Source organism: Poromitra crassiceps, assembly GCF_964638095.1.
Source record: "Poromitra crassiceps genome assembly, chromosome: 3".
Lineage (NCBI taxonomy): Eukaryota > Metazoa > Chordata > Actinopteri > Beryciformes > Melamphaidae > Poromitra > Poromitra crassiceps.
Window position 1 is genome coordinate 39,760,602 of NC_139625.1, and position 26,072 is coordinate 39,786,673.

The window sequence follows — 26,072 nt, forward strand, 5'->3', positions numbered from 1 at the left end:
ATTCTGTTGTGGACTAAACAACCACGTGCCCAGATACATCATCACTAGAGCTGCAAGGATTTGTCGATTAATCATTTAACTGTCTAGACATATTTTTAAGAAAACATAAAATAAAATTATCCTGTCCCAGCTTCTTGAATGTGAATATTTTCTGGTATCTTCAGTCTCCTATGACACTAAACTGATTATCTCTGGTTGTGGACTGTTGGTCAGGACAAAAGAAGACATTTGACGAACCAATTACGCGAAAACATTATCGACAGATTAATCGATAATTAAAATAATCGTTATGTGCAGCCCTAATCATCACACACACACACACACACACACACACACACACACACACACACACACACACACACACACACACACACACACACACGCACCTCTTAACCATTTTGAAACGGTGGATCTCCTCACAGATGGACTTGAGGTAGCGTTGCTTGGGCAGACGAGACAGCAGATGCTTGACGCTGATGTTGAACTGCTCCTCGCCATCGAACTGGGGAGAGAGCAACAGAGGTAAAGCGGGACAGAGTAAAGACAGGGAGAGGGAGAGAGCAACAGAGGTAAAGCAGGACAGAGTAGGGAGAGGGAGAGAGCAACAGAGGTAAAGCAGGACAGAGTAGGGAGAGGGAGAGAGCAACAGAGGTAAAGCAGGACAGAGTAAAGACAGGGAGAGGGAGAGAGCAACAGAGGTAAAGCAGGACAGAGTAGGGAGAGGGAGAGAGCAACAGAGGTAAAGCAGGACAGAGTAAAGACAGGGAGAGGGAGAGAGCAACAGAGGTAAAGCAGGACAGAGTAGGGAGAGGGAGAGAGCAACAGAGGTAAAGCAGGACAGAGTAAAGACAGGGAGAGGGCGAGAGCAACAGAGGTAAAGCAGGACAGAGTAGGGAGAGGGAGAGAGCAACAGAGGTAAAGCAGGACAGAGTAAAGACAGGGAGAGGGAGAGAGCAACAGAGGTAAAGCAGGACAGAGTAGGGAGAGGGAGAGAGCAACAGAGGTAAAGCAGGACAGAGTAAAGACAGGGAGAGGGAGAGAGCAACAGAGGTAAAGCAGGACAGAGTAGGGAGAGGGAGAGAGCAACAGAGGTAAAGCAGGACAGAGTAAAGACAGGGAGAGGGAGAGAGCAACAGAGGTAAAGCAGGACAGAGTAAAGACAGGGAGAGGGAGAGAGCAACAGAGGTAAAGCAGGACAGAGTAAAGACAGGGAGAGGGAGAGAGCAACAGAGGTAAAGCAGGACAGAGTAAAGACAGGGAGAGGGAGAGAGCAACAGAGGTAAAGCAGGACAGAGTAAAGACAGGGAGAGGGCGAGAGCAACAGAGGTAAAGCAGGACAGAGTAAAGACAATGGTAAAGATGGGATGACAAGATGACAAGCCATCGCGATGACATCCGGCAGAGCGGCTGACAGCAAACCAAAAGGCTGCTACTAGTTAGCTTGACCACGTCAGCGCTTGTGGAGCCGAGCCTCTCCAACATCTGCAATAAATGGCGTGGGGTATGAAAGATTGATCTGTGGCTTCAGAGATGTACGTACTGTATATTTTTGCGTGTCAAGTGTGCTGGAGCAAGCGAGGGTTTACAGAGTTCCTTGGTCCCTCGCTGCTATAGTGTGACTTGAGGCAATTAGGCTCATTTGAAGCAGGCTTTTCCTGCCGGCCTGGCTGTGCCCACTGCGCATTGTCATGTGTTTTATATACTAAACGTGTTTCCTGCCGGCCTGGCTGTGCCCACTGCACATTGTCATGTGTTTTATATACTAAACGTGTTTTCTTTGACACGTGTGCCGCGACGGTCCCGACCGTATAGGTGGCCCATTCATTCGTGGAGGGAGGGCTTTTGCTTATATAACAGCGGTGTTAAGAGCATTTGTCATCTCTTTATGTTTCTTAACACCATATAATTTTTTTTTAGACCCCCGCTGATGGAAAGCAGGGCTTTTTGTGAGCACAGTCCTGGTCACAAGTTTGGAATGTGAATATTAACAGCTCTTTTGTGTGTATTTTGTTAACAGTATGTGTGTGTGTGTGTGTGTGTGTGTGTGTGTGTGTGTGTGTGTGTGTGTGTGTGTGTGTGTGTGTGTGTGTGTGTGTGTGTGAGGCTAGGCAAGAGGCTTGTTAATTGAAGGCTGTGGAACACGGCACGGGTGTTCCCTCGCACCGCTCCTCGGACCGTACGGAAGCAGACGGGATCCCCTCTTCCTGTCCAGGATCTTGACCTCTCCTGACCTCTCCTGGCCCTTCCTGCCACCGTTCATTAGGATGTGGCCTTTTATTGACTCTGCAGTGATCATGATAAGCCCAAATAGGGAACCAACCAACCTCTAGAGACAGGAAGTTGATGAGCGTTTCCTTCTGCAGGTCCACCTGTGGGCAGAAGAATGAACAGGAGGGTTAGAATATACACAAAACACAATGGAACCTTATCTCGCGCTACAAGAAGTCCACACACTGTACGTAACACAACATACAACACATTTCCATAGGAAGTAGCTACTTGTTGTCTCATCAAATACCACATTCTAGTACAAGATAACAAAACACTGCTGCTCATGGATTAAAGCAAAAAACAACTTCTGACTGAAAATCTTTCCAGGCCTATTTTAGGTATTTCGGGCTTTTTAAAGTGTCCGCTTTTCCCCCGCTGTGCGGACGCTTCCCAAGTTTTCATGTAAAAAAAAAGGGTGGACAGTGTGTGTACATATCACACTCATTTCACTCTCAAGTTCCCAAACACCCAATAATGATGGATGAATTGTGTTCCAGGCTGAATCAGTATGTTATAGGTTCCAACATAGACATGTGCAAATTAGTGGCTATAATAAATCACAATTAATATGTTGTTGTTGTTGTTTATATAAAGTCAAATGGAATCTTTCAAAAATAAAAGTTTTCATTCAAACTCAATAAAATACACAAATTTAAATAAAATAATATACATAGGGGTTTTAATTTGTATACTTTTCACATTTCATATCTGACTCCAATTGACTGAAATCCATCATAGCGACTGAGAACTTGAATCCCTGTGCTGCTTCACTGGCAATTTGGCCCACTCTAACAGCAGAAAACTGCATATAATTCCACGTTCATAATGTTCTCGACAGGCCTGAAAGCACCGAATGTCCCTTTTGCAGGCATGAGTGAGACTAATGCTCCTTTGTATTTGTCATGGGAAAATGACTACTGTTCTGTTCCATACTGACAGGCACACAGGCCAGCAGGCGGCTGGCGACTCACAGGCCTGTGTAAATACATACCGCTATCAAGGTGATTATGCCTGTTATGTTTCAATAACTGCTACTTTACTGCTGCGCTGCTGATGTGAGCCAGACTCGACAGGGATGACCAATGTATTTTGGATGACCGGAGGGGATGATTTATTCTGAGAATATCTCGCGGTAAATTTACTACGAAACCACCAATACACTAAATATGACGGCCATTTAGATCCTTCCCACTGACACGCTGGCTGCCTTCTGTTTTGTGTTTATTGTTCTGCAGAGACTGGAATGGCTGTGAGTCATCTTAGCAGGGGGTTTCTACACAAGGGCTCCACTGATGTTTGCTATTTCAGCTATCAAAATCCCTCTGCTCCTTCTGCCATTTAACACATGAAGTCAAGAGATAAGGTGGGAAAGCGCGGGGGAGTCAAAGGGGTGAACAAACAAATTACTTACTGCCAGGACTTCGATGTCACTGCTCTTGTTCTGCAAATTGCTACCAAGATTCTGCAATCTGGTTTGAATCTGGAAAAGAGAGAGAGAGAGAAAGAGAAAGAAAGAGCGGGGAAGGAGGGAGAGAGGGGTGGGAGAAGAGAGTAATTACTCCCATGATCAAAATGAAACAGTGGAGAAAAAGAAAAGAAAAAAAATCATCCTTGCATGCAATCCTTCTGTGTGTAAGCCAATGGGCTTTAAGAGTGGCCTGGCCTCGACTTAACAAGCGCCATGTTCTCAGTGACAAAAGCTCCAGTGAGACAGAGAGAGAGAGACAGAGAGAGTGAGTGCATGAGAGAGCGCGCACCTAGATAGTTGTAATCAATTTCTTATGAGACAAAGGGAGCAGGAGTTCCTGGAAGGGAGAGCCAAGTTCCATCTCTGAACTCAAATCCAGAGACTGTACTGTGGATCTCGTGGTTCTCTACGTGACTGGGCCTGTCTCTGTGTGTGTGTGTGTGTGTGTGTGTGTGTGTCACAGACTGACCTGAGTCTCATAGCGTCGTCTGGCGCTGGAAGAGACCTTGTCTGGGCTGATGACATTCACATTCATGTTCATGGTGCTGCTGCTGCCATGCTGCTCTGAGGACCCTGCGCACGCACGCGCAGGCACACGCACGCACGCGCAGGCACGCGCACACACACGCAAACACACGTAAACACACGCGCACACACACACGCACGCACACGCACGCACGCACACACACACGCAAACACACGCGCACACACACGCGCACACACGCACGCACACGCACGCACACGCACACACAGGAAAGGACTCACTACCATTTCCACATTTTATCCAAATATGGGGCTTTTCTCGTTTCCCACTAAGCTGCTCCAACAGGGAATCACACCCCAAACTCTCTCACACATACCAAGGAGACGCCCGTGAGAGACTATTATTCACACCCATTAGAATGTTTGAATCAATGTGTCCACCTGTATATATATGTGTGTGTGTGTGTGTGTGTGCGTGCCAGAAGTGGTGTGAAATCCAACACCTGAGCTTATTCTTCTGTTGTACTCAATAGCCCCATTTACAAAGCCTGTGAAAGCCGTGATCGTTGCGGCGTCATTACGCCTCGCCTCCTGTTTAAAGGGGCCATATTATGCATTTCTTAATTTTGTATCATATATGTTGTTACAATCTTGGATGGTCATATTAAACATGGGCTAAGCTTCAAATAAATAGGTGAAGGTGTTTTAATGTTACCCCCATGAACCCCCCCCCCCCCCCCCCATGAAGTCTCGTAGATGAGAGGACATGGATTTGGGCCGTTTTGTGCGAGAGCAATAGTTCTAGTGACGTAAGGTAGGACTTGTTACCATGGTGATGACAAGCCTAGCCCAGGCCAGCAGTGTGCGCGCGCCATAGCCTTCACCCATCCCCCCTGCCCCTCCCTTCCCTGTTCTGACTGCTCCAGTACACTGCCGACTTGTCAACCTAACCCCGCGTCACCAGGCTCTCTCCAGCCTGGTTGTCTGGGACTCCACTACTGTATGTGCATCACTACACCCTCCCTCCTCCCACCCTCCCTCCTCCTGTGGAAGCTCCGGGGGAAAATGGCGGCGATTGAGTGCCAGGCAGTCTGAATGAAATTGAATGTAACGTTCCCAATTCTATGTATTAAATTCTAAAAAACTACCCTCAACATTTGGGAAGGCTAAGCCACACAACTAGGTCGTTATAATCGCATTTCATGCTTCGAAGGCGACTTGACGTCCATGAGGACCGAGAGGACTCAATCACAGCAGGTCTCCGCTGATAGACTACCACGGAGATCTCCGTTACATGCGCAGGCAGTTATGCCTCCTCCTCCTGACCGCCTGGAGTATTTCCCGGAGGGTGGGGGTTCTTAAAGGGACAGGACCTAAAACAGACCGTTTCAGACAGAGGGTGAACTGAAGGGGGCAGTGAGAGCCAGTACAAGATAAACAATTAGTTTTTTGAACTATAAATGATGCAATAAGTTACTCTACTGGAGGCCAACAATAAAATAATAATACATTATATTAGCAAAATATGGGCCCTTTAAAAGTCACAAGGACGGAACGGCGAGTAATTTTGTTACGCCTTTCGTTACGCCACTGGAGGTACAGTAGTATCAGCCCTGAATTGACGTCTGTTTAAAAGGGTAATGCGTGGGAAGACGGAAATCTCAGCTCATTCATAAAAACATGACAGGAGGATTGAGGGGAAGCCAGCTCTAGATTGAAATTCTACTATCAGAAATACGTTAACCAAAGCATATAATTCAATACAGCAGTTGAATCAAAGGAATGGGAAAAAAACAGCTGTTAGGCTACTGCAGTCTGTCTAGCTTGAACTTGTGTTCCCTTACAAAAAGTATTCCTGTGCATTTATAGCCTACTAAATAACCTATATTCCAACAAATCCTTAACTCCCCTACCTGAATATTATAATAGATTTGACGTTACGGCCGTCACAGAAACAAACAGGGGAAAGGCTGAAATTAAAGCAAAAAGCGATCCGATGCATGACTGCAACAGGAGGGCAGGAAGAATTCTCTGTGCCGACAGTTTATGAGTAAGTAGGTTATGGCTATTTATGCTCAAACGATGTTGACATTAGTAGGCTAAATTAACAGACATAATAACATGAACGACCTGTCAGATGACCTATCGCTGTTTTTCTCCCAATACGCCCGCAGCACTTTCCCAGAGTTGTTCTTTTCTTTTTCTTTCGTCCGATAATCTGTGGCGAGTCGTGGTCTACGGTGAGGATATTCCCTCTTTTCTGTCAGTCTCTCCTCAAAACCTTCCACAATATTTGTATTTCCTTCGAGCAGGTTGGCTACAGCTGTTTACATCTCCATGGCGACGATAGAACGTGACGCCTCTTTTTCTTGCGGAAAGCCAGCTCGCCTGTCTAAAACATTTTCGGTGTAAAAAGGCAACGCGCCCTCATTTGCGGGCCTTCCTAACGGATCTCTGTGTAAAAGTGGCTACTGTAAGTTCGCTCTGGAGAAGAGGGTCAGTTAAAAGCCTAAACTGTGTTTAAGTAACACTGGGATCAGTCTCTTTGCACCAGATATATTTATCACTAAATTTTGACACATAATTTTAACACTTTTACTGCATGCAGAGTCAAACATACCGAACAAAGCACGACTAAATAAAGGAAAACAGAGTTTGATGCTGCAATAAAGCTTTAAGGTTGCCCGAGTATAATTATGTGCTGTACATAGCTGACTGGTGTAAAGAACATCGAGGTTCCTGCTGGTAATACAGTACCTGAGGTGCAGAGGAGTGCTCCCTTGGGGTTCTGAAGAGCAATGCTTTCAGAGATTTCTCTGGTGTGGAGTTTGGGGGGACACAAACAGCACTTATAAGAACAACGTGTTTATTCTCCAGGTCATTTACAAGCAGACAGGTTAGTACCACATTAAATCTTATGGCTTATGTCTTTACCTGATATTTTCTTTGGTCCGACATTTCTGAACGATGTGGTCCACCAGGTCCGCCTCTGGAATTCGTTTCTCAGACTGCCTGTCCTTCTCTACAGATTTGACCTGAAGACACACAAAGACTTTCCCACATGCTGCTGGGTTTTGACATCTCATTGTCCTCTCTTACGCAAAGCGTTTGGAGAGCAGCAGCATGCTCTGCAGTCAACTCACAGAGCAGGTGTTTTCTTTCTAAACGAAGGCATACTAAAAATTACATTTGACACAACAGCGCTGTTGCTGCCAAGACTATGTCAATTGGATTGCAGATCTTCATGCCTATTGTGACCAATACTACAGTATGTGCTGGACTATGAGGATGGTTTACCTTGACATAGTGGCCCTCCTTATCAGAGACCAGGGCCATGCAGGTGATGCCAGCCTGCCTGCAGTGCTCCAACAAAGTCTCCTGAGACTGAACACACAAAGTGACACAGAGTTACTTTTCACTGGTGTGTGAAGGGTGTAACACAGTCACACTGGTGTGTGAAGGGTGTAACACAGTCACACTGGTGTGTGAAGGGTGTAACACAGTCACACTGGTGTGTGAAGGGTGTAACACAGTCACACTGGTGTGTGAAGGGTGTAACACAGTCACACTGGATGGGCTTCCATTTGTTAAAAAGCATGTTGTTTTGTTTCCAGCAGGCGCCAGCAACTACTGGCTGCATCACAATGTTATCACAACATACGAGGCAAGTGAACCTTTCACCACTTGGATTCTGGTGCGTTGGCTCGATGATAAGCTCTCCCTGGGCTCCGATGGTGGAGCTCCAGGAGGCTGACAAGAGCGGCTGTGTGTGTGTGTGTGTGTGTGTGTGTGTGTGTGTGTGTGTGGGGGGGGGGGGGGGTCAGTTCAGCGGGAGGCCTTTAGTGAGCTGGCCTCGGAGCCATCTGTCCTTATTTCTGAGAAGTGGAAACGCTCGGCTGATTTAGTGGCGTGCAGAAAACTGGCTGAGCTCAGACACACGTCAACGTCGCTCGCTAGAAGAGCCGTGTTCTACAACACAGCAGGAATGTCACGTTGGAATCCGGAGTCCGTTTCACACTGCGACTGATGTGGTCGCCGAGAAAGTGTGGAGAAGAGATGGCTGGGATATCAGAACAATTCTTCTGTAGCGGCAGTCAGTCAGAGGGCCGAAGGCTTTGCTTGGAATGATGATAGTGTGGACTGGACACAAGACCAAAACCAATGTGTACCCAGGTAATGTATTCAAGCATATCAATGTAGTGTGTGTGTGTGTGTGTGTGTGTGTGTGTGTGTGTGTGTGTGTGTGTGTGTGTGTGTGTGTGTGTGTGTGTGCGTGTGTGTATGAATATATGTGGATGTCAACCTGATTTATTCTCATCAAATACAGCCAGACAGTCTCATCCGGCTGAACAAACCCTGCACTGTGCGTGTGTGTGTGTGTGTGTGTGTGTGTCTGTGTGTGTGTGTGTGTGTGTGTGTGTGTGTGCGTGTGTCTGTGTGTGTGTGTGTGTGTGTGTGTGTGTCTGTGTGTGTGTGTGTGTGTCTGTGTCTGTGTGTGTCTGTGTGTGTGTGTGTGTGTGTGTGTGTGTGTGCGTATGCGTGCGTGCGTCACTTCATCTCTCCATCCTTCTGGCCCTAAGCCTCCTCTTCTCTCACAGCTTCAGAGTTGCGAGAGAAAAAGGCAAGCCGTGGCCTGGAGGCAGCTTTGGGCCATATGCCGCTCTGAGCTGAGCGCATGTGGAAGGGCTTTGCCATATTTGGCCAATAAAAGCTAAAAGAGTGGAACCGTCTACGGAGGATGAATTAGAGCTTAGAGAATCAGTGTGTTAACAGAGCAGCATGTGAAAGGTGTTAACAATAGAGGAGGGAGGTGGTGTTCTCCTGCCAAGCTTTTCCTCAGGGGAAATGGAGGTGGGCAGTCATTTAGGTCCTGTGCCAGTGCGTGAGACAATGACGTATGTTAAGGCAAAGGACAGCAGAGGACGACAACAGAGAGTAACAACAGAGATCAAACAAGGAATTGAACAAAAGCAATTAGGTTATAGAGAGAGTGAAGGAGAAAGACCAAGAGAGGAAACATGAAGAGTGTCAAAAAGTGGGCCCAGTGAGGAGCTGTGGGGAAAGGGCTTTGCCAGGTAGTGAGAGAAAGCCAACGGAGCACAAACACACACCAACACAGGCCTGGGATCAGTTTGTCGCATAAACATGAAGAATGTGACAGAGGCACAAATACACACAAACACAGGCCTGGGATCAGTTTGTCACATAAACATGAAGAATGTGACAGAGGGATGGCATCAGGAGTTTGGGAACAGTGGCGTCATGTGCCCTTCACCGGGGAGATAAACGGAGTCACTCTGGGCAGATTTAAGCTCGGCGACTCTCCAATCACAGTGTGGGTTTGCCTAACAGCAAACAGATAATCAATAAAACTTTATTGCTAACATGATGACAGATGATCGATGCTTGAGTCAACTATTGCAGAAACGACTCCACAGTGTATTGCTCCAATATGGCATGCATGGAACACAGCCCATTCTCCAGGATGTTTACTACTTCAGATAACTATCATGACAAGTCTGTTGCTGGGTGATGAGCGGCATTTTCCTACAGGCTGGGGAGGAGTGGAATGCAAGTGTTGCCCTCTGTAGGCAGGATGTGTTTACTGCACAAGCAGTGGAAGGATGTGTCACCCTTTGTACACAATGGCTGATTCCCATTGTCTGGATCCGGGATCTGGCTGAATTTAGAAATGCAACAACAGCAACAAACTCGCGGCTGGCCTGCTTCCTACAGTATACTGTGGCCAAGATATATTTAGGCTTCACCTTTGATTTTTTAAATCATTGGATGAGCTGGTATAATATAAATAAAGCCTAGAAAAATAAACAACAACATGTCCCCCACAACAGATTCAGCAGCCTTTGGGCCAATCGGTGACAAGAAATTAAAAAATATATATAAATATAAATATATTTTTTTATATTGTCTGGAAAAGAGAGAAAGAACCTACAGTAACAAGAGTTTTTTTTGCACACTTGTTTCTTACACTGAACTTTATACCTCTACAAAATGTCATGACACAGTTGCTCAATAAAGAGAGGAGATGCGCTTGTCTAAAGTTTTCAATTAATTTAAGACCACAGTTACTGTAGTTTTATAAATGCCAGACGTGCCGCGATGCATTGAATCGGATCGTTGACAGATAATCGCTTAACCGTTTGTTTAAATTTTAAAGCAATTTCTAAGTAAAAAAGGGAGTTGATATTTATCTGACTGTATTAATTGATGAAAAAGTAGCAATGTGCAGCAATAATATAGAAAATTGAGGATGTGATACTTGGAGCTGCAATACTTGGAGCTGTATCGAGATGCATCGTGATGAATAGTGGAATCGAAAAGACAGATGACTTGTAATCGAATCGAATCGTGAGGCCAGTGAAGATTCACAGCCCTAGTAGGTGTATGAGTGTACAGTAGGTGTATGAGTGCACAGTAGGTGTATGATGAGTGTACAGTAGGTGTATGATGAGTGCACAGTAGGTGTATGAGTGCACAGTTACGTGTATGATGAGTGCACAGTAGGTGTATGATGAGTGCACAGTAGGTGTATGATGAGTGCACAGTAGGTGTATGAGTGTACAGTAGGTGTATGATGAGTGCACAGTTACGTGTATGATGAGTGCACAGTAGGTGTATGTTGAGTGTACAGTAGGTGTATGAGTGCACAGTAGGTGTATGATGAGTGCACAGTAGGTGTATGATGAGTGCACAGTAGGTGTATGATGAGTGTACAGTAGGTGTATGATGAGTGTACAGTAGGTGTATGATGAGTGCACAGTTACGTGTATGATGAGTGTACAGTAGGTGTATGATGAGTGTACAGTAGGTGTATGATGAGTGTACAGTAGGTGTATGTTGAGTGTACAGTAGGTGTATGTTGAGTGTACAGTAGGTGTATGATGAGTGCACAGTTACGTGTATGTTGAGTGTACAGTAGGTGTATGTTTAGTGTACAGTAGGTGTATGTTTAGTAGGGGTGCTCCAAAAAAATCGATTCTGAAAGGATCGCGATTCTTAATGCCACGATTCCTGGATCGATTCCAAACTCCCAAGAATCGATTCTTCTTTGTATAGAGGGTATGCACACCCACTGGAACACGCCCCCTCAATCGGGAACGAGTGTCAAAATGAGTGTCAAATTCCTCCCTGAGCAGCAGGTGTCACTTATCTAGGCTGATTACTGCATTCAAGCTCAGTCTTGCTGTGACTCAGTGGGCGTGACCCCACAGTGACTTCTGCCTCTGTGACATCACATGCATACCCTCTATTGTAAAAAAAAAAAAAAAAAAAAAAATTTTTTTTACAGTGCACCTGAACGCAACATGCAAGATACCGGCTGAATAAGTGTCCAAATGTTCATGTCATTTGTGTACTGTACTGCCACGGTGCCACCACCTCTTGCACTCAAGAACTCTGGTTAATGTATTCCCCCCAAAATCTATAAATCCTTCTCAAAGTCTACAGATCCCCCCAGCCTATAAATCCATCTCATCTGAAGAACATAAGGGGGGAATTCCCCCCTAGTTTGCAAAATGAATTTAGGCCCTGACTGTAATACTTCAGAAGTTGAATTTGAAGTTCAGCATTAATACATTTGTCATTTTTTGTCTTAGATTTACCTTTGTGTGTTATTGCAATATAAAACTACATAATTGAGAATCGATTCTAGATTCTGGAATCGAGAATCGTTGGAATCGAGAATCGATTCTGGAATCGGATCGTGACCCCAGGAATCGGAATCGGATCGGATCGTGGCTTAGCCGGATTGGAGCACCCCTAATGTTTAGTGTACAGTAGGTGTATGATGAGTGCACAGTTACGTGTATGTTGAGTGTACAGTAGGTGTATGATGAGTGCACAGTTACGTGTATGAGTGTACAGTAGGTGTATGTTTAGTGTACAGTAGGTGTATGATGAGTGTACAGTAGGTGTATGTTGAGTGTACAGTAGGTGTATGTTGAGTGTACAGTAGGTGTATGTTTAGTGTACAGTAGGTGTATGATGAGTGTACAGTAGGTGTATGTTGAGTGTACAGTAGGTGTATGTTGAGTGTACAGTAGGTGTATGTTGAGTGTACAGTAGGTGTATGTTGAGTGTACAGTAGGTGTATGTTGAGTGTACAGTAGGTGTATGTTTAGTGTACAGTAGGTGTATGTTGAGTGTACAGTAGGTGTATGTTTAGTGTACAGTAGGTGTATGTTGAGTGTACAGTAGGTGTATGATGCAGGCCGCTAACCTGTGCGACGTCGTAGGCAATGTCTGCTGAGATGCCGGCGCTCCACAGCTTCTGCACAACATTGATGGCTCTGTACATGGAGGAGTGGCCAACTGGGACCACCAGCACATCGCAGGAACTCACTGTTGGCTGATACAAAGAACAACAGAGGTGAATGGGCTGTTTCGATCAAGCAGCATTGAGATATTCACATTCAAGGCAATGCCCAGAGTGGCAGTGAATTGCGGTAAAAGATCTGTGCCCTCAGGATAGTAATACCTCTCTACTAATGAGTCATTTGAATGCGACTGTCTGTATGCCTTCACTTCAGCAGCTTGATATCAGACTGAATAGAGTGCAAATTATGCTTGAGCGAAATCGCCGGCGCTGACTGCGCCGAGGGGGTCGCCGCAGCTGGGCGTCCTATCGGCGCAGCTCAGCATAGCTGCAGTGCAGCTCCTCGAAAATGTGACTCTGCGCCGTATAGCGCCGTCAACTCCTTGTTGTGAGGAATGAGGAAATGCCATTTCCTCATTTAACGTGCTTGTCCCTCATCTAGCAAAGCCTTCTGCAGGCTCACCGGAATGAGTTTTGAAATGGAGGGACAATAAAATGTTCCCCCACCGACATGATTGCAAGTTCTTTGTAAACGACACGATAACGTTTTGGACGTGTTTTGGACGAGTTACGTTCGAGTATGCACAGTCTCGCTGTCGCCGCTCGGCGGCGGCAAGGCTCCAAGTCGTGGCTGCGCAAAACCATGCCGGGCACTTAAGTCACGCCCTCTTCCGGGTTCAGCATCGGACCTACCAACTAGGGCACTAGGTAGAGTGCATACAGTATCTCTGCCCCGGCATGTTACCCTATTGCCACGCAACCTTTTGGCCAGGGGGCGTGGAAAGTTAATCACTTCTAAGTTGGCCCATGACCCAACTTTCTGCAAAGTTTCGTGGTGTTACGTGAATCGGTGCAGAAGTTAGGTGCCTTTTTGTGATTGAACACACCCATTATAACTCAACAACCTGGTGGCTAGTGGGCATGGAAAGTCAATCACTTCTAAGTTGGCCCATGACTAAGCTTGCTCCCAAGTTTCATGCAAATCTGTTCATAACTTTTTGAGATATCCTGCAGACAAACAGGGGCCAAAACATAACCTCCAGCCATCTGACATTGCCTCCATTCCATCAACAACTCTAGGAGTATCTTACCAAAAATGGATTTCATCAATGTACTTGTACATGATACAGCCCCTGACATTATGGTTATTTCTGAAACATGGTTATCAGGTAAAGTATCCGATTCTGATGTTGCCATCAATGGTTTCAATATATATAGAATTGATAGGAAGGCGAAAGGCGGAGGGGTGGTGATATTTGTCAAAGATCATTTAGCCACTTTTGTCCTCTCAGCCATCTCTGTTCCTAAATGTTTTGAGTGTGTTGCTCTGGATATTTGTGTAGGAGGTGATGCTCACATTATTGTCACAGGTGTGTATCGCCCGCCTTCAGCTCCAAAATCAGCTCTCGAAGATCTCGGGAAGATTTTATCAAATTATGCTGCATCCGAATTGTTAGTTCTGGGTGATTTGAATTTAGATTGGCTCTCAGAGACCTCCTCTAATCTAAAACAACTCTGTTTGGAGTTGAATTTGTCTCAGCTTATTCGCTACCCCACTAGACCAAACATAAAACATCCCGCAAAATCTTCTCTGATTGACATTATCCTAACCAACAGACCGCTCAAATATCCCCAGAGTGGAGTTTTTGCCCAAGGCATTAGTGATCACTGCCCGATAGCCTGTGTCAGATTGACCAAGTCTCTTAATTCGAAAGGGCTTGTTATTAGAAAGCGAAACTTTAAACATTTTGTTGAACAGGGCTTTCTACATGATGTTTCACTCTGATCTAAACAGATTATGTTTAATTCCCGATCCTGAGTTAGCTTCAAATTATTTCACTCAGATTCTTAATTCTGTCACTGACAAGCATGCCCCCTATAAAAACTTCAGAATAAAACATCGCTCTAGTCCCTGGTTTTCAGACGTAGTATCAACAGCCCTGCGTCTCAGAGACTCTGCTTGGGCTACAGGGTAATCCTGCTGACTGGTTGCACTTCCGAAAGACGCGAAATAAATGTATTACTGTAATTAGAAAAGCAAAATCTGACCATTATTTGGCGTCTTTCACAAATGCCCAGGGAAACTCAGCTAGCTTTTGGAAAACGGTAAAGTCACTAAAAAGCATGCCTACCTCCGCTCTCCCTCCACAGATTATCTGTGAGAACAATAGAACGCGGAAGTCCCGGACTTCCTGGTTCTTCACTGTTTCTGTCTATGGGATTTTTGAATGGGTTTTTGCTGTGATGCTTCTAATAATCTCTCTGGGCAACGCTGGCTTAATCAAACGCGAACCAGAGTTCAGTCGGATAATCTTCACACATGAGGACCACTTTCATGAGTTTTGTAGCGTAAATGCAAGCCCTAGAAGTAAAAAGCTTGAGCTAAACTAATCCAGAACTACACACTGTCGCATAGGCTTCCACGTCACGTCAGCGCTCAACCTGGACCGTTGTTGGATGTGTGCACTGATTACCCCGGGCTGAACGGGCTGAACCAGGTGAGGGAAAGAGAATTTCCGTGTTCGTCCTTTGAAGTGGTGACGTTATTGACGTATATATCCCCATTGACTCAACAGTGTAGTCTCATTTAGCCGTTTGCTAGCTAGCCGCCCTTTTAACGGCACGTAAAAGCTTCAAAACTCATAAAAGTGGTCCTCGTGTGTGAAGATGATATATTACTAAACAATGGTTCGCGTTTGATTAAGCCAGCGTTGCCCAGAAAGATTATTAGAAGCATCGTGCCAAAAACCCATTCAAAACTCCCATAGGCGAAAACAGTGAAGAACCAGGACTGTTAGCATCGATGATTTCCGGACTCATTCCTGCGGCTCTCTATACAATCACCGATAAAGCACCGTGTAAAGCTTGTGGCATACTCTTCGCGCCCAGCCAAGCGCATAGGGCGCACGGCGATTATGACGTCATCGCACGGGGCGTGTCGGGGGGCGAGGCCTGAGCGCAGCGCGGCGCGTCCATGGAGATTTTTCTATCAGCGCGTCGGGTTTTGCTGCCTGTGCCTGTGAGATCTCCGTGGTAGGCTATCAGCGGATATCTGCTGATTGAGTCCTCACCGTTGTAAAGTTGCCTTTGAAGCATGGCGTTCGATTATAACGAACTAGTTGTGTGGCTTAGCCTTCCCAAATGTTGAGGGTCGTTTTTTATAATTTAATACATGTATAGAATTGGGAACGTTACATTAAATTTCATTCAGACTGCCTGGAGCCTGGAGCTGCGCACTGAGTATGTTCTGTTTTGGCCCGCGCAGAGTGCGCGCGCCCTCCTCGCAGCCCCGCCTCCAGTGCGTGCGCGAAGAGTATGCCAGAAGCTTAAAGCAGTGTGACGTATTTAACAAACATTTTGTTTCTGCGAGTCATTTATTTGATAGACTATCCGACCCCACTGGTTGTAATCACACTCCGACATTCAAGAATACTCCGATCCCCCCCCCCCCACTCGTATCGATAGTTTCTCATTCAGACCTGTAAATGATTTCGAAGTCCGTAAATCGCTCTTGCTACTAAACATCAAGAAATCTAAGGGCGAGGACGACATTGCCCCGTTCCTCCTGCGCCTTAGTGCGCACCTCACTGCTGCCCCGCTTGCCCATCTTCTTAATTTAACTTTTACTTCCGGTGAAATTCCTGCCGTTTGGAAATCGGCTCAAGTCACCCCCCTGTTTAAAGGAGGCGACCCAAGCGATTTAAATAATTATCGACCCATCTATCTCCAAGTTATGTTGTTTAGCCAAGGTCATGGAATCCCTGGCGAACAAACAATTGCGGGCCTTCCTAGATGCACACAACATTCTCCATCCCCATCAATCAGGTTTCAGACCCGGCCATAGTACCATCACTGCCACATCTCTCGTCCTCAATAACATAAGGAATAAAATAGACTCTCGACAGCATTGTGCAGCGTCTTTGTAGACCTATCAAAAGCCTTCGATACCGTGGATCACGGCATCCTGTTAAATAAATTGGCTTCCTTCGGTCTGGATGACCTCTCTGTCAGATGGTTCACCAATTACCTGTCTGGGAGAAAACAGGCTGTTATTGCCGACAACGTCAGATCCAATTTTGCAGCTATCGACAGGGGCGTTCCCCAGGGATCGATCTCCGGCCCAATCCTATTTACCCTGTACATAAATAATATCTCCTTACCCTTCGAGCACAGTAACGTCCATTACTATGCAGATGATACAATCTTGTACTGCTTCGGGACCACTCCTGCTCAGGGCGCTGCTAGATTGCAGACTATATTTGATGCATTCCAAAGGTCTCTGTTTGACCTCAAATTAGTTCTAAACTAAAAAAAAACTAAGTGGATGCTGTTCACTAATCCCGTCGTCGAAAACAGCCTTTGTATCCAATCGCTTCATGGCGAACAAATAGAGTACCGGTATGTCGATTCCTATAAATACTTGGGCATTTGGCTGGACACTAAACTCTCTTTCCATGTACATATTGATCATCTCACAAAAAAGCTACGGAGGAAAATTGGTTTTCTATATAGGAATAAGTCTTGCTTTTCGTGTCATACGAGAAAATCACTTGTTCATTCACTAATAATGTCTGTCTTTGATTATGGAGATGTATTGTACATGCATGCCTCATCCACCACCTTGAAGCCATTGGATGCAGTGTATCACAGCGCCCTGCGCTTTATAACAGGTGATGGCTTCTGTACACACCACTGTATATTGTACAAAAAAGTGGGCTGGCCCTCCCTGATGGCTCGAAGAGAGCAACACTGCCTTTTATTTATTTACAAAGCACTAATTGGAAAGCTTCCCCTTTATCTGTCTTCAATTCTTACTCATAACAACGCAAGTCATCATACCCGCTCACAGTCTCATATCAGACTGCTCATTCCACGTGCGAGGACTGAACTCGGAAAGACGGCATTTTCCTTCTTTGCCCCTAATAAATGGAACAGACTCCAGGATACTTTCAAACTGGAACTCTTCATCCCCCTAGAGTCCTTCAAAGCGCACATCGAGAGCACCACGCGCGAGAAGTGCGCATGTTTTAATTAATGTAGTTAAGTACAGTACAGTACTTTGTCTTGTCTTTCTGCAACTTTCCTGTATTTGTTTTGTTGTACCAGGGCGCCCTTGTAAATGAGAGCCCGCTCTCAAGAGCCCTCCCTGTATAAATAAAGGTTAAAAAAAAAAAAAAAAAAAATTACATTTTCCCTAACCAATCACAAGAGACTAATGACATATTCACCTGAATATAATCCAGGGGAGAATAAAAAAAAAACATCTCCCCTTTGAATAAATGTGTGCTGTTCGGATTTCAAAGTAATTTGTACTTTTAATCGATTTAAAACAACCTCGATAGCAGCGTCTATCGTGTTCGCCGTTGTTATTAGGGCCGATGCACTTGACAATGACATTTAGTCCCGTCTGGGGTCACGTGGCCATAACTCTGATAAGTTGCTATAAATATTACGAAGTTAATACGCAGTTACAGATGGATAAAATAAGTGAGCATGATATGAAGCAGAGTGGCTGTGTTTACAAGATGCAGGAACCATTATGCACAGGTGACAGCAGGTATGTGATTTAAACATCTTTTCAGCAGCTAAGATTGTCATTAAGCTGTAGGAACTTTTTTTAAATCACAAACACCGCCTGCAGTGGCGGCTGCACTCTCCGTCATCTGGTTTAAACAGGTCGTATCAGCTTCTATCTCTGCGCATTGTTATTAATTATTCGTGCCAATTTGGCAGCGCTCCAAAAGACGATACGTTCAGTGCAGCATTTTTCAATATTACTGTGTCACCAAGTCATGTCTCCAAAGCATTTTTGCCTTCAAGTCAAGTGAGTCTCACAGCAATAGTCTCACAGACAGCTCTCATTTTAGCTTCTTCATATTATCTATTACTATAATGGTTCATTTTCTGGAGAAACAGGACAGGATTCGGGACCCCGGGACAACTGCTTGTAATTCAGGATTAATCTATATGTGTGAGATGTCATGTCATGTTAACTTATAGCATTAATTATGCGTATGCAATTATTAGCTTATTGATTAGGAAATGCCCATGGAACTTATATTTTTCTCCAACATCGCGGATCTTTCTGGTCACCCTAGTCCCACCTGCTGCACTGTTGATTGGCACTGATTGGCTAATCCTTTGTCCCTCTCAGCGCTCCTTGGACCTAATGTTTTTTTGACATAAGAAATGACTATTGTAATATTGTATGTCATTATGCCAGGCCAGAAGCAGAGGGTAAATCACTATTGTAATATTGTATGTCATGATGCCAGGCCAGAAGCAGTGGGTGAATTGGAAAGGTCTGGACCCAGGCAATGCCTTCAGCCCTATATGTGCAGTTCCCTGTGCATGAGACCATATCAAGGCTACAAGTCAATTCATTTCACATAAACAAAATTATGCTTCTCCTAGAAATAACTCAGCGAGTCAAGAAGAGTCACAGTGATCATAGGTATGAACATGTTTCTAAAAGTGGCTGTGTGCTGTAATAAGGCATCATTAAATATGAAAGTCTGTCTGCTGCTCCCTCATTATAAATAATTATGAATGTCAGAACGGTGTGTGTGTGTGTGTGTGTGTGTGTGTGTGTGTGTGTGTGTGTGTGTCTCTCTCTCTCACTGGCTCCTCCATGTTGGCCATGGCAGCACAGATTTTGTCCAGGGCCACGCTGGCCCCGACTGCAGAGGGGACCGGGGTTGTGGAAGCTGATCCCCGAAACTCCAGGATCTAACAGGACAGAGAAAAGTGTCTCATAGTTGATAATGAAACATGGGGAGAAGAGCTACGTTTGGTTCAGAAAAACAAGCCTCAAATACATGTATGTGAGGAAGACAGTTAAGGGAAATTGGTTCAAATTGCTGGAGTTTGGATAAACAAGTTACAGTACAACCTACCAGGTGATCGTAGCGTCCTCCAGCGGCCACTATGTCCGGTACAGTCCGCTTACGCTTCCTGATGAAGGCCACAAACTGGAAGAAGACCCCAGAGTGGTGCTGGACCTTGTACACCAGGCCTAGGTTGACCACCACCTATAGAGGGGGATGAGACAGGAGAGAAAACATTTATTTCTCCAATAATTCAACCTCTGCACAGACAACCTTCCAGTCAAAAGCCTGCTTCTCTATCCTATACACACTACAGCACTCCATTCCTAAACACCTCACACCCAAACATCTACAGCAGGGACGGGCACGCACGCAGCCCTCCACCTCACTCAGTGCAGCCCTCGAGTCAATTTCAAAAGGGGAAAAAAAAAAAAAAAATAGGGGAAAACCACAGAAAGCATGTCACATACCTGCCAACACCCGATTTTCACAGGAGAACAGTATACCTGTTTTTAACCGATTGGTAATTTCTCTCGATTTTATAGTGATACAAATTAAATGGCTGTAGCAGGCTTACAGGCAATGTACACCAGATACGTTACGGCTGCGTTGCGGATAAGGGAAAACTGACGGATCAGACTCTTGCTCATGTTAATAGATGCGGTACGGAAAAATTACGCACCTGTTCTATTTTGGTCGGATCCCGCATACGTTTGACAGATTACATGAGTGTGGGTCTGTTCGCAGCCATAGTTTTTAAGTCAGCGCCAAGTTTCTGGTATCATCTGAAACTAGAAGACCTAAGGCAATAAGGACTCCATTGGTACCATCTTATCCTAGCTTGTCGGGAAGGGGGCTAAATAACGCTCCAAAGTTAGGTAAAATTTTGGCGAGGAAAAAACTGGCATGGCCATTTTTCACCTCTCACCTCAAGATATCTGAATGAGAATGAAGTTTCCCTTTCACAAATAAGTGTGGGATAAATGCATGCTTATTTGAAACATGTCATGGAATGGATGAAACATGAATATTAGTTCTTGCAGTTAGTGTCTGTATTAACCTTTGTACCATTATTGAATGATGATTTCTGAGACTCCATTGCACTGAAATGTTGGTATATCACTCGTCTCTCTCTCTCTCAAGTTCATTAAACGAATAGAAGCATTACTAAATGCATTTGAATATGAACTAGAACGACCGCACCGCGGATTTATGCCTCCGCCATTAGTTAATTCTTGAGTCGAAATCGCCATTTGAGACAAATTGGAAGAGATTCTGTCAAGGCGCTCCTGAGATGTTGCGTTACAGAGCTTGGAAATTGGGTGTGAGGTCACAGTGACTTTGAACTTTGACCACCAAAATCTAATCAGTTCATGCTTGAGTCCAAGTCGATGTTTGAGGCAAATTTGATTAAATTCCGTCAAGGCATTCCTGAGATATCGCGTTAACAAGCTTGAAAATGGCGTTTGAGAGGTCACAGTGACCTTGACCTTTGACCACCAAAATTTAATCAGATCATCCTTGAGTCCAAGTGGATGTTTAAGGCAAATTTGATGAAATTCCGTCATGGCGTTCCTCAGATATCGCGTTAACGAACATCGTACAGACGGACGGACATACGTACGGACGGACAACCCGGATCCATAATGCCTCCGGCCTGGCTATCGCTGGCGGAGGCATACAAATATAAATGTTGCTATAATGTAATGTAATTGTATTACCAGTAAATATTTAGTTTTTTCATCAAATTAGTAGCTATAATTGTGTAATTGAATGATGGGGTTACAATATCCTAGTGGTGGAAGTGCACGGTCACAATCTGGCCCTCTGGTAGCAAGGACATTTTTCTGTGGCCCTCTCTATCATCAAAGTTGCCCAACCCTGATCTACAGTGATTACAGAAGTGAGTAAGATTGTGACGCAAGATCTGGACACAACTCCCATTGGCGTTAAACGCCTCACGCCCCCAATTGATCCGACAGCCAGCTCCAACCACCTCCACACAAACCAAATCACCTGCAGCTTAACTCCCAGTCTGCGCAGCAGCACCGTGAGCTCCTCCAGGTCCTTGAGACCCTGCTTGGCCAGCTGGGTGACGGCGCTCTTCTGTTTGGTGAGTGAGGTTAGCAGGGGCGCCAGGTCCTGCAGATCCCCCTTCTGCTCTATGTACTTGTAAAGCGTCTGCAACTGGACACAACAGAGGAGAAGAAGCCAGTTGTTTAAGTATGTTCAAACATAAGTGCATGACCTACCTTTTTAGTCTAGCTTTTACATCTTAATCAGAACAATTGTGTTTTTAATTTTTATAGTTCTTTCTTTTAATGTTTTGACCTCTATCTTATTATCTTAGGTTATTTGTTTTAATCTTGTCTAATGTTTCCCCAGTTTTTTTTTTATGTTTATATTGTTACTACCCATATCTTATTGCCTTGTTTTAGCTGTTTTAATCTAGTCTCTGGTGTTTTGAGTTGCTTGGTGGATTGGATGATTGCACTCTCCCACAGTAATAAGGAAAAAACAACACATATTGGCCGTTTTTACACTTTATTCGTTTTACACTGTCAGGGACCTCAGTAGCGTGTGGAAGGTGACAGCTTGGCACCTTGGCACCGCAAATTAGGTGCTAATCAGGTGCCAGTCACACAACTGTGACTGGCACACACCTGCCAGCACTTGAAGCTCGAAACAAGAGTGAATACCAACAGAAGAATATTGCAGGGGATTTTGACAAATTTCTTTGGGGCGCTACCCACACGTTTAGCTGTGTTGCTCATTCCACGAATGCGCGATCCTTACAAGTTGTACCTCGTTGTAAAGGTGACTAATCAGGCTTTCCAACGATATAAAAGACAATACCAATTGGTATTATTAAAGGGGAGAAATAATCGACCGAAATAACGTTTCCGAACTTTTTTTTAGGAGTTTAGAATAGATGATATATTATTATAAGATATCAAATTAGATACAATTAAGAGAATAGCCTATATGATTGATAATATAATATGATATTTAGGTGATTGATTAAAAGACGCAAAAACATTGGGCTAAACAGGGGTAAATAGCCTATTTATGTTTGGGGTAAAAAATATCTTAAAATCAAACACGTAGGCTATTTGATTTTAAGGTGTAGCCTACACCAACACACAACATCATCCTGCAATGAAATATGTGTGACAAGTATCCTTCATACTTTTGCCACTAACAGCTACAGCGAACAGGCTTGTCAATGCTTTTCCACGCTGGCCCTATGCTAGGTTTTGACCTAGCCTTGTTTTTCTTTTTTTCTTATTGGAAAGTCAAGTTAAAACAAAAGTGTGACAACGATGGCCAATTGGTCTTGCCCCTAAAATGATGAAATTCCAACAAGCCTGCAGACTCAACTTTGATGACTCTGACTCCACTCAGGTAACAGGGACTCGACTCGGACACTCTGACACGGGACCAGAGACTTCTTTTTAAGAAGAATGAAGGAACAGCCTTCACTTTTATCGTTGTATTATTGAGAGCATTCCCACTAGTTACTGTATGGTTTGCTAATCTTAAGGAGCGAAAATCCCGAAACAGAGTATTGCTCTGGTGCCAACTGGTGCCAACTTGCCGGCTCTAGAAGAGCTCTACAGCTCTAGACTTCTGTCCCGTGCCTCCAGTATTGCAGGTCATCCGGCCGCCAGCTTCTTTAATCTACTCCCCCTAAATGCTTCACCACTCGCTTTGCCAAGAGCTTCTTCCCAGGTGCAGTGTGTAGTCTGAACCATCACAACTCACAATGTTACATCTATGCATTTGTCTAGAAGTCTAGACCATGATCTGTTTTTTTTCTGTTGTTTTTTTTATTTGTATAAGATGTCTTATACTATCTATCCATGCAATACAGTTTCTATAGGCACTTTATTTTGTGCACTTTAATTGCCCTGCACTTCAAATCTGAGCCAGATGATTCAGGCCTATTCACAAGTGTATTTGTCTCTTTTATTCTATTTTATTCTTTTACTTTTTTATATCCATGTGTTTTTATATTTTGTGTGATTTGTTATGTATGTTTTTATGTTTTTAAGCTCCTTGCAGCCCAATTCCAATGTAGTTTCTACTGCAAATGGTAAATAAATTGACTAAAGGTCCTTACACATCAAGAGCGATGCGAATATACGGCACGAAATTGCGATGCGAGTTTTGACCCACCTGTCAATCACAGCCACAGATGTGTACACGTTGGAAGCGAATTTCTGAAAAATCGACCGTGGTTCGAAAAAATAAACACCGCAATAACGCTGGGCGAAACTTCGCCATTGGTATGCACGGTTGCATTGACTGATATAGGTTCGGAAAATATTATTGACGTGCGAATTAATCGCACGAAAAATACGTGCTCGGTGTGTAAGGACCTTTAACCTTGAGAAATAGTGACTTGAATACAACACTGGAATGTGCTATACAAATAAAGTCTGATTAATTGATTAACAGAAGGTTCATGACACCAGTGGACACTTACACTGTTGGTAGACAGCGACAAGTTGCAGAACTTTGCCTCTACCTCGCGTTTGGTCAGCTTTTCGCTCTGGGGGGATACAGAAACAGAACAAGGAGCGTAGAAATGAAAGCATTTCTCTGTTCAGTAAGAACACTACTGTATATAATATGGCTGTAGCAGCGTATATCAGCAACAGACACGTTAACATGTGGCTAACATCTGTGATGCATGTGTGTGTTCTGCACCGACCACGGCATCACACAGTATGCTGGAGGCCTGGCTCAGCTTGTCCTCGGGGACCCCACTGTGGAGCAGCACAGCCTTCAGCAGGCTGGTGTGGTTCAGGTAAATGTGATAGTTCCTTTCCTGCAGTCACAAACACACACGCAAACACGCCATTAACCCTCTCCAACGCCAATTGCAGTTACCTCGTCTTGCCTGGAGCGCTACTATACACAATGAAGGTCCCAGTGAATAATGACTGTTGGGTCCCGGCTGCCCTCTCATTCAGTCTGACTCACATATTCTTAAAAGCTTTCACACAAAGAGCCGGGCGGCGGAGACGGAGAGGATCCAAAAACAGGATCTATGAGGGCTCAAGCAGAGGCTGAACCCCGGGGGGTAACTGGGTTCTCACGTTCTCACACTATGTTCAGGGTGAACCGGGCCTGGAGACTGACGCAGAGCTGGGACGTGTAGACAGGAAATGGACTTTACTGGGACGGGGGGAAGGAAGGCAATGTCAATCTGTCAGGCTGACAACATGTGATGGCATGTGGTATGATCGGAATGTCAGTGGAAAGTAAAAGGGAAAAAGCAACAATACAGGGTGAGAGGACGGCAAAAATAAAGACAATGAACATGCATGCAGCCTATCAGGAAACTACTGTCTGACCCTGAGTGGAGACTGGACAGCACAGTATATCATCTTCAGTAAGAAGAATGTAATCCACAGAGAGGTCGCTGTGTCCAAACCTGCAAGGCGGGGAATTCCTGGACTATTTCGGAGATGGTGTAGATGGTCTCTGCGTCGGGGAGAAGGCTGGTGGTGATGGGTGTGATGATGTCGAAGGCGCACTCCAGAAGCTCCCTAGGGTGGGCCCGATCCAGCTTTCTGGGGCGGAACACGCGCTCGATGCTGTACCTTGGAGATCACACACACACACACACACACACACACACACACACACGTATGAACACACATTTGATGCTTGACCTGCACACACATCAAGTTCCTACTGTATGAAACAGGGAATACCATACTTAGTATCTTTCAAAATTAACTTATGCATTGCCATCTATTCTTGTGACTCTGTAACACCATTTTGAAAAGGGCCATTAGCTTAGTAATTGTTATTAATATACGACAAAAGCGATATTGGTATAAAGATGTGTTGAATCCACTTCACCTCTTCAAATTAATGATGTTATTGCGGGTCACGAATCTGGCGAACGCCATCTGAAGAGAACAGAGAGTTGAGAAAACAACATTGGCTGCACTTTGTATACAGACAGTCAGTCAGTGCACACCAGACTGTAATCAATCAGTGTGCAAACAACCGTTTAGTCCTCGGGGTTTCCTGAGGTAGCCAGGATCTTAAGGCAGCTGCTGATTGCAGGCTCACTGTGTGTGTGTGTGTGTGTGTGTGTGTGTGTGTGTGTGTGTGTGTGTGTGTGTGTGTGTGTGTGTGTGTGCGTGCAGTGCACGTGTGTGTCAAATGGACTCACGCGAAGGTCATAGGGCAGTGTAACCAGCATTCCACTGTGGTCCATGAAGCAGGCCGGTTCGCTGCCATCGTACAACTTCCTGTTCCTGGGGAGGAGTAGGGGGGTCTGGAGACGCACCGCACCTGAAGAGAGACACACACACACACACACACACACACACACACACACACACACACACACACACACACACACACACACACACACACACTTTATAAAGTGCCACAGGGAGGGATGACGTATTTTTGTAGGCCAACCTAGAGGTTAGCATCGCCCTGGGTTCCCTCGTCCCTCAGTATGTGGTTAACAAAAGTTTACAATATATCTGTGTTATATATATGTTCAGCAAGATCATTTTCACAAATTAACATTTATGGTTATTGAAGAGTAAATGTGGTCGCCAGAAATCATGATCGCTACAAAACACCTCAAATGAAAAATCTACAAATAGTGTTAAAATAAATCATAAAAGTGGTGTTCACTTGGGAAGATGAT

General features: G+C 44.8%; 1 protein-coding gene across 2 annotated transcripts in view; it reads right to left on the reverse strand.

The window, feature by feature from the left end:
• The window catches only part of eif2ak4 (eukaryotic translation initiation factor 2 alpha kinase 4), a 43,656-nt gene that overhangs the window by 1,675 nt on the left and 15,909 nt on the right, over nt 1–26,072 (reverse strand). Inside the window, exons 23-38 of one of the 2 annotated variants that reach the window (XM_083632491.1) lie at nt 25,581–25,702; nt 25,262–25,311; nt 24,828–24,990; nt 24,102–24,218; nt 23,874–23,939; nt 21,401–21,571; nt 19,454–19,588; nt 19,179–19,286; nt 12,462–12,590; nt 7,520–7,606; nt 7,157–7,257; nt 6,980–7,038; nt 4,209–4,312; nt 3,683–3,751; nt 2,325–2,369; nt 387–502 (exon numbers count right to left, since the gene is read on the reverse strand). In XM_083632491.1, the coding sequence (XP_083488617.1) occupies nt 387–502; nt 2,325–2,369; nt 3,683–3,751; nt 4,209–4,312; nt 6,980–7,038; nt 7,157–7,257; nt 7,520–7,606; nt 12,462–12,590; nt 19,179–19,286; nt 19,454–19,588; nt 21,401–21,571; nt 23,874–23,939; nt 24,102–24,218; nt 24,828–24,990; nt 25,262–25,311; nt 25,581–25,702 (1,642 nt within the window). Of the gene's footprint in view, nt 1–386; nt 503–2,324; nt 2,370–3,682; nt 3,752–4,208; nt 4,313–6,979; nt 7,039–7,156; nt 7,258–7,519; nt 7,607–12,461; nt 12,591–19,178; nt 19,287–19,453; nt 19,589–21,400; nt 21,572–23,873; nt 23,940–24,101; nt 24,219–24,827; nt 24,997–25,261; nt 25,312–25,580; nt 25,703–26,072 lie in introns of both variants that reach the window. The other variant, XM_083632490.1, reaches the window with a different exon arrangement.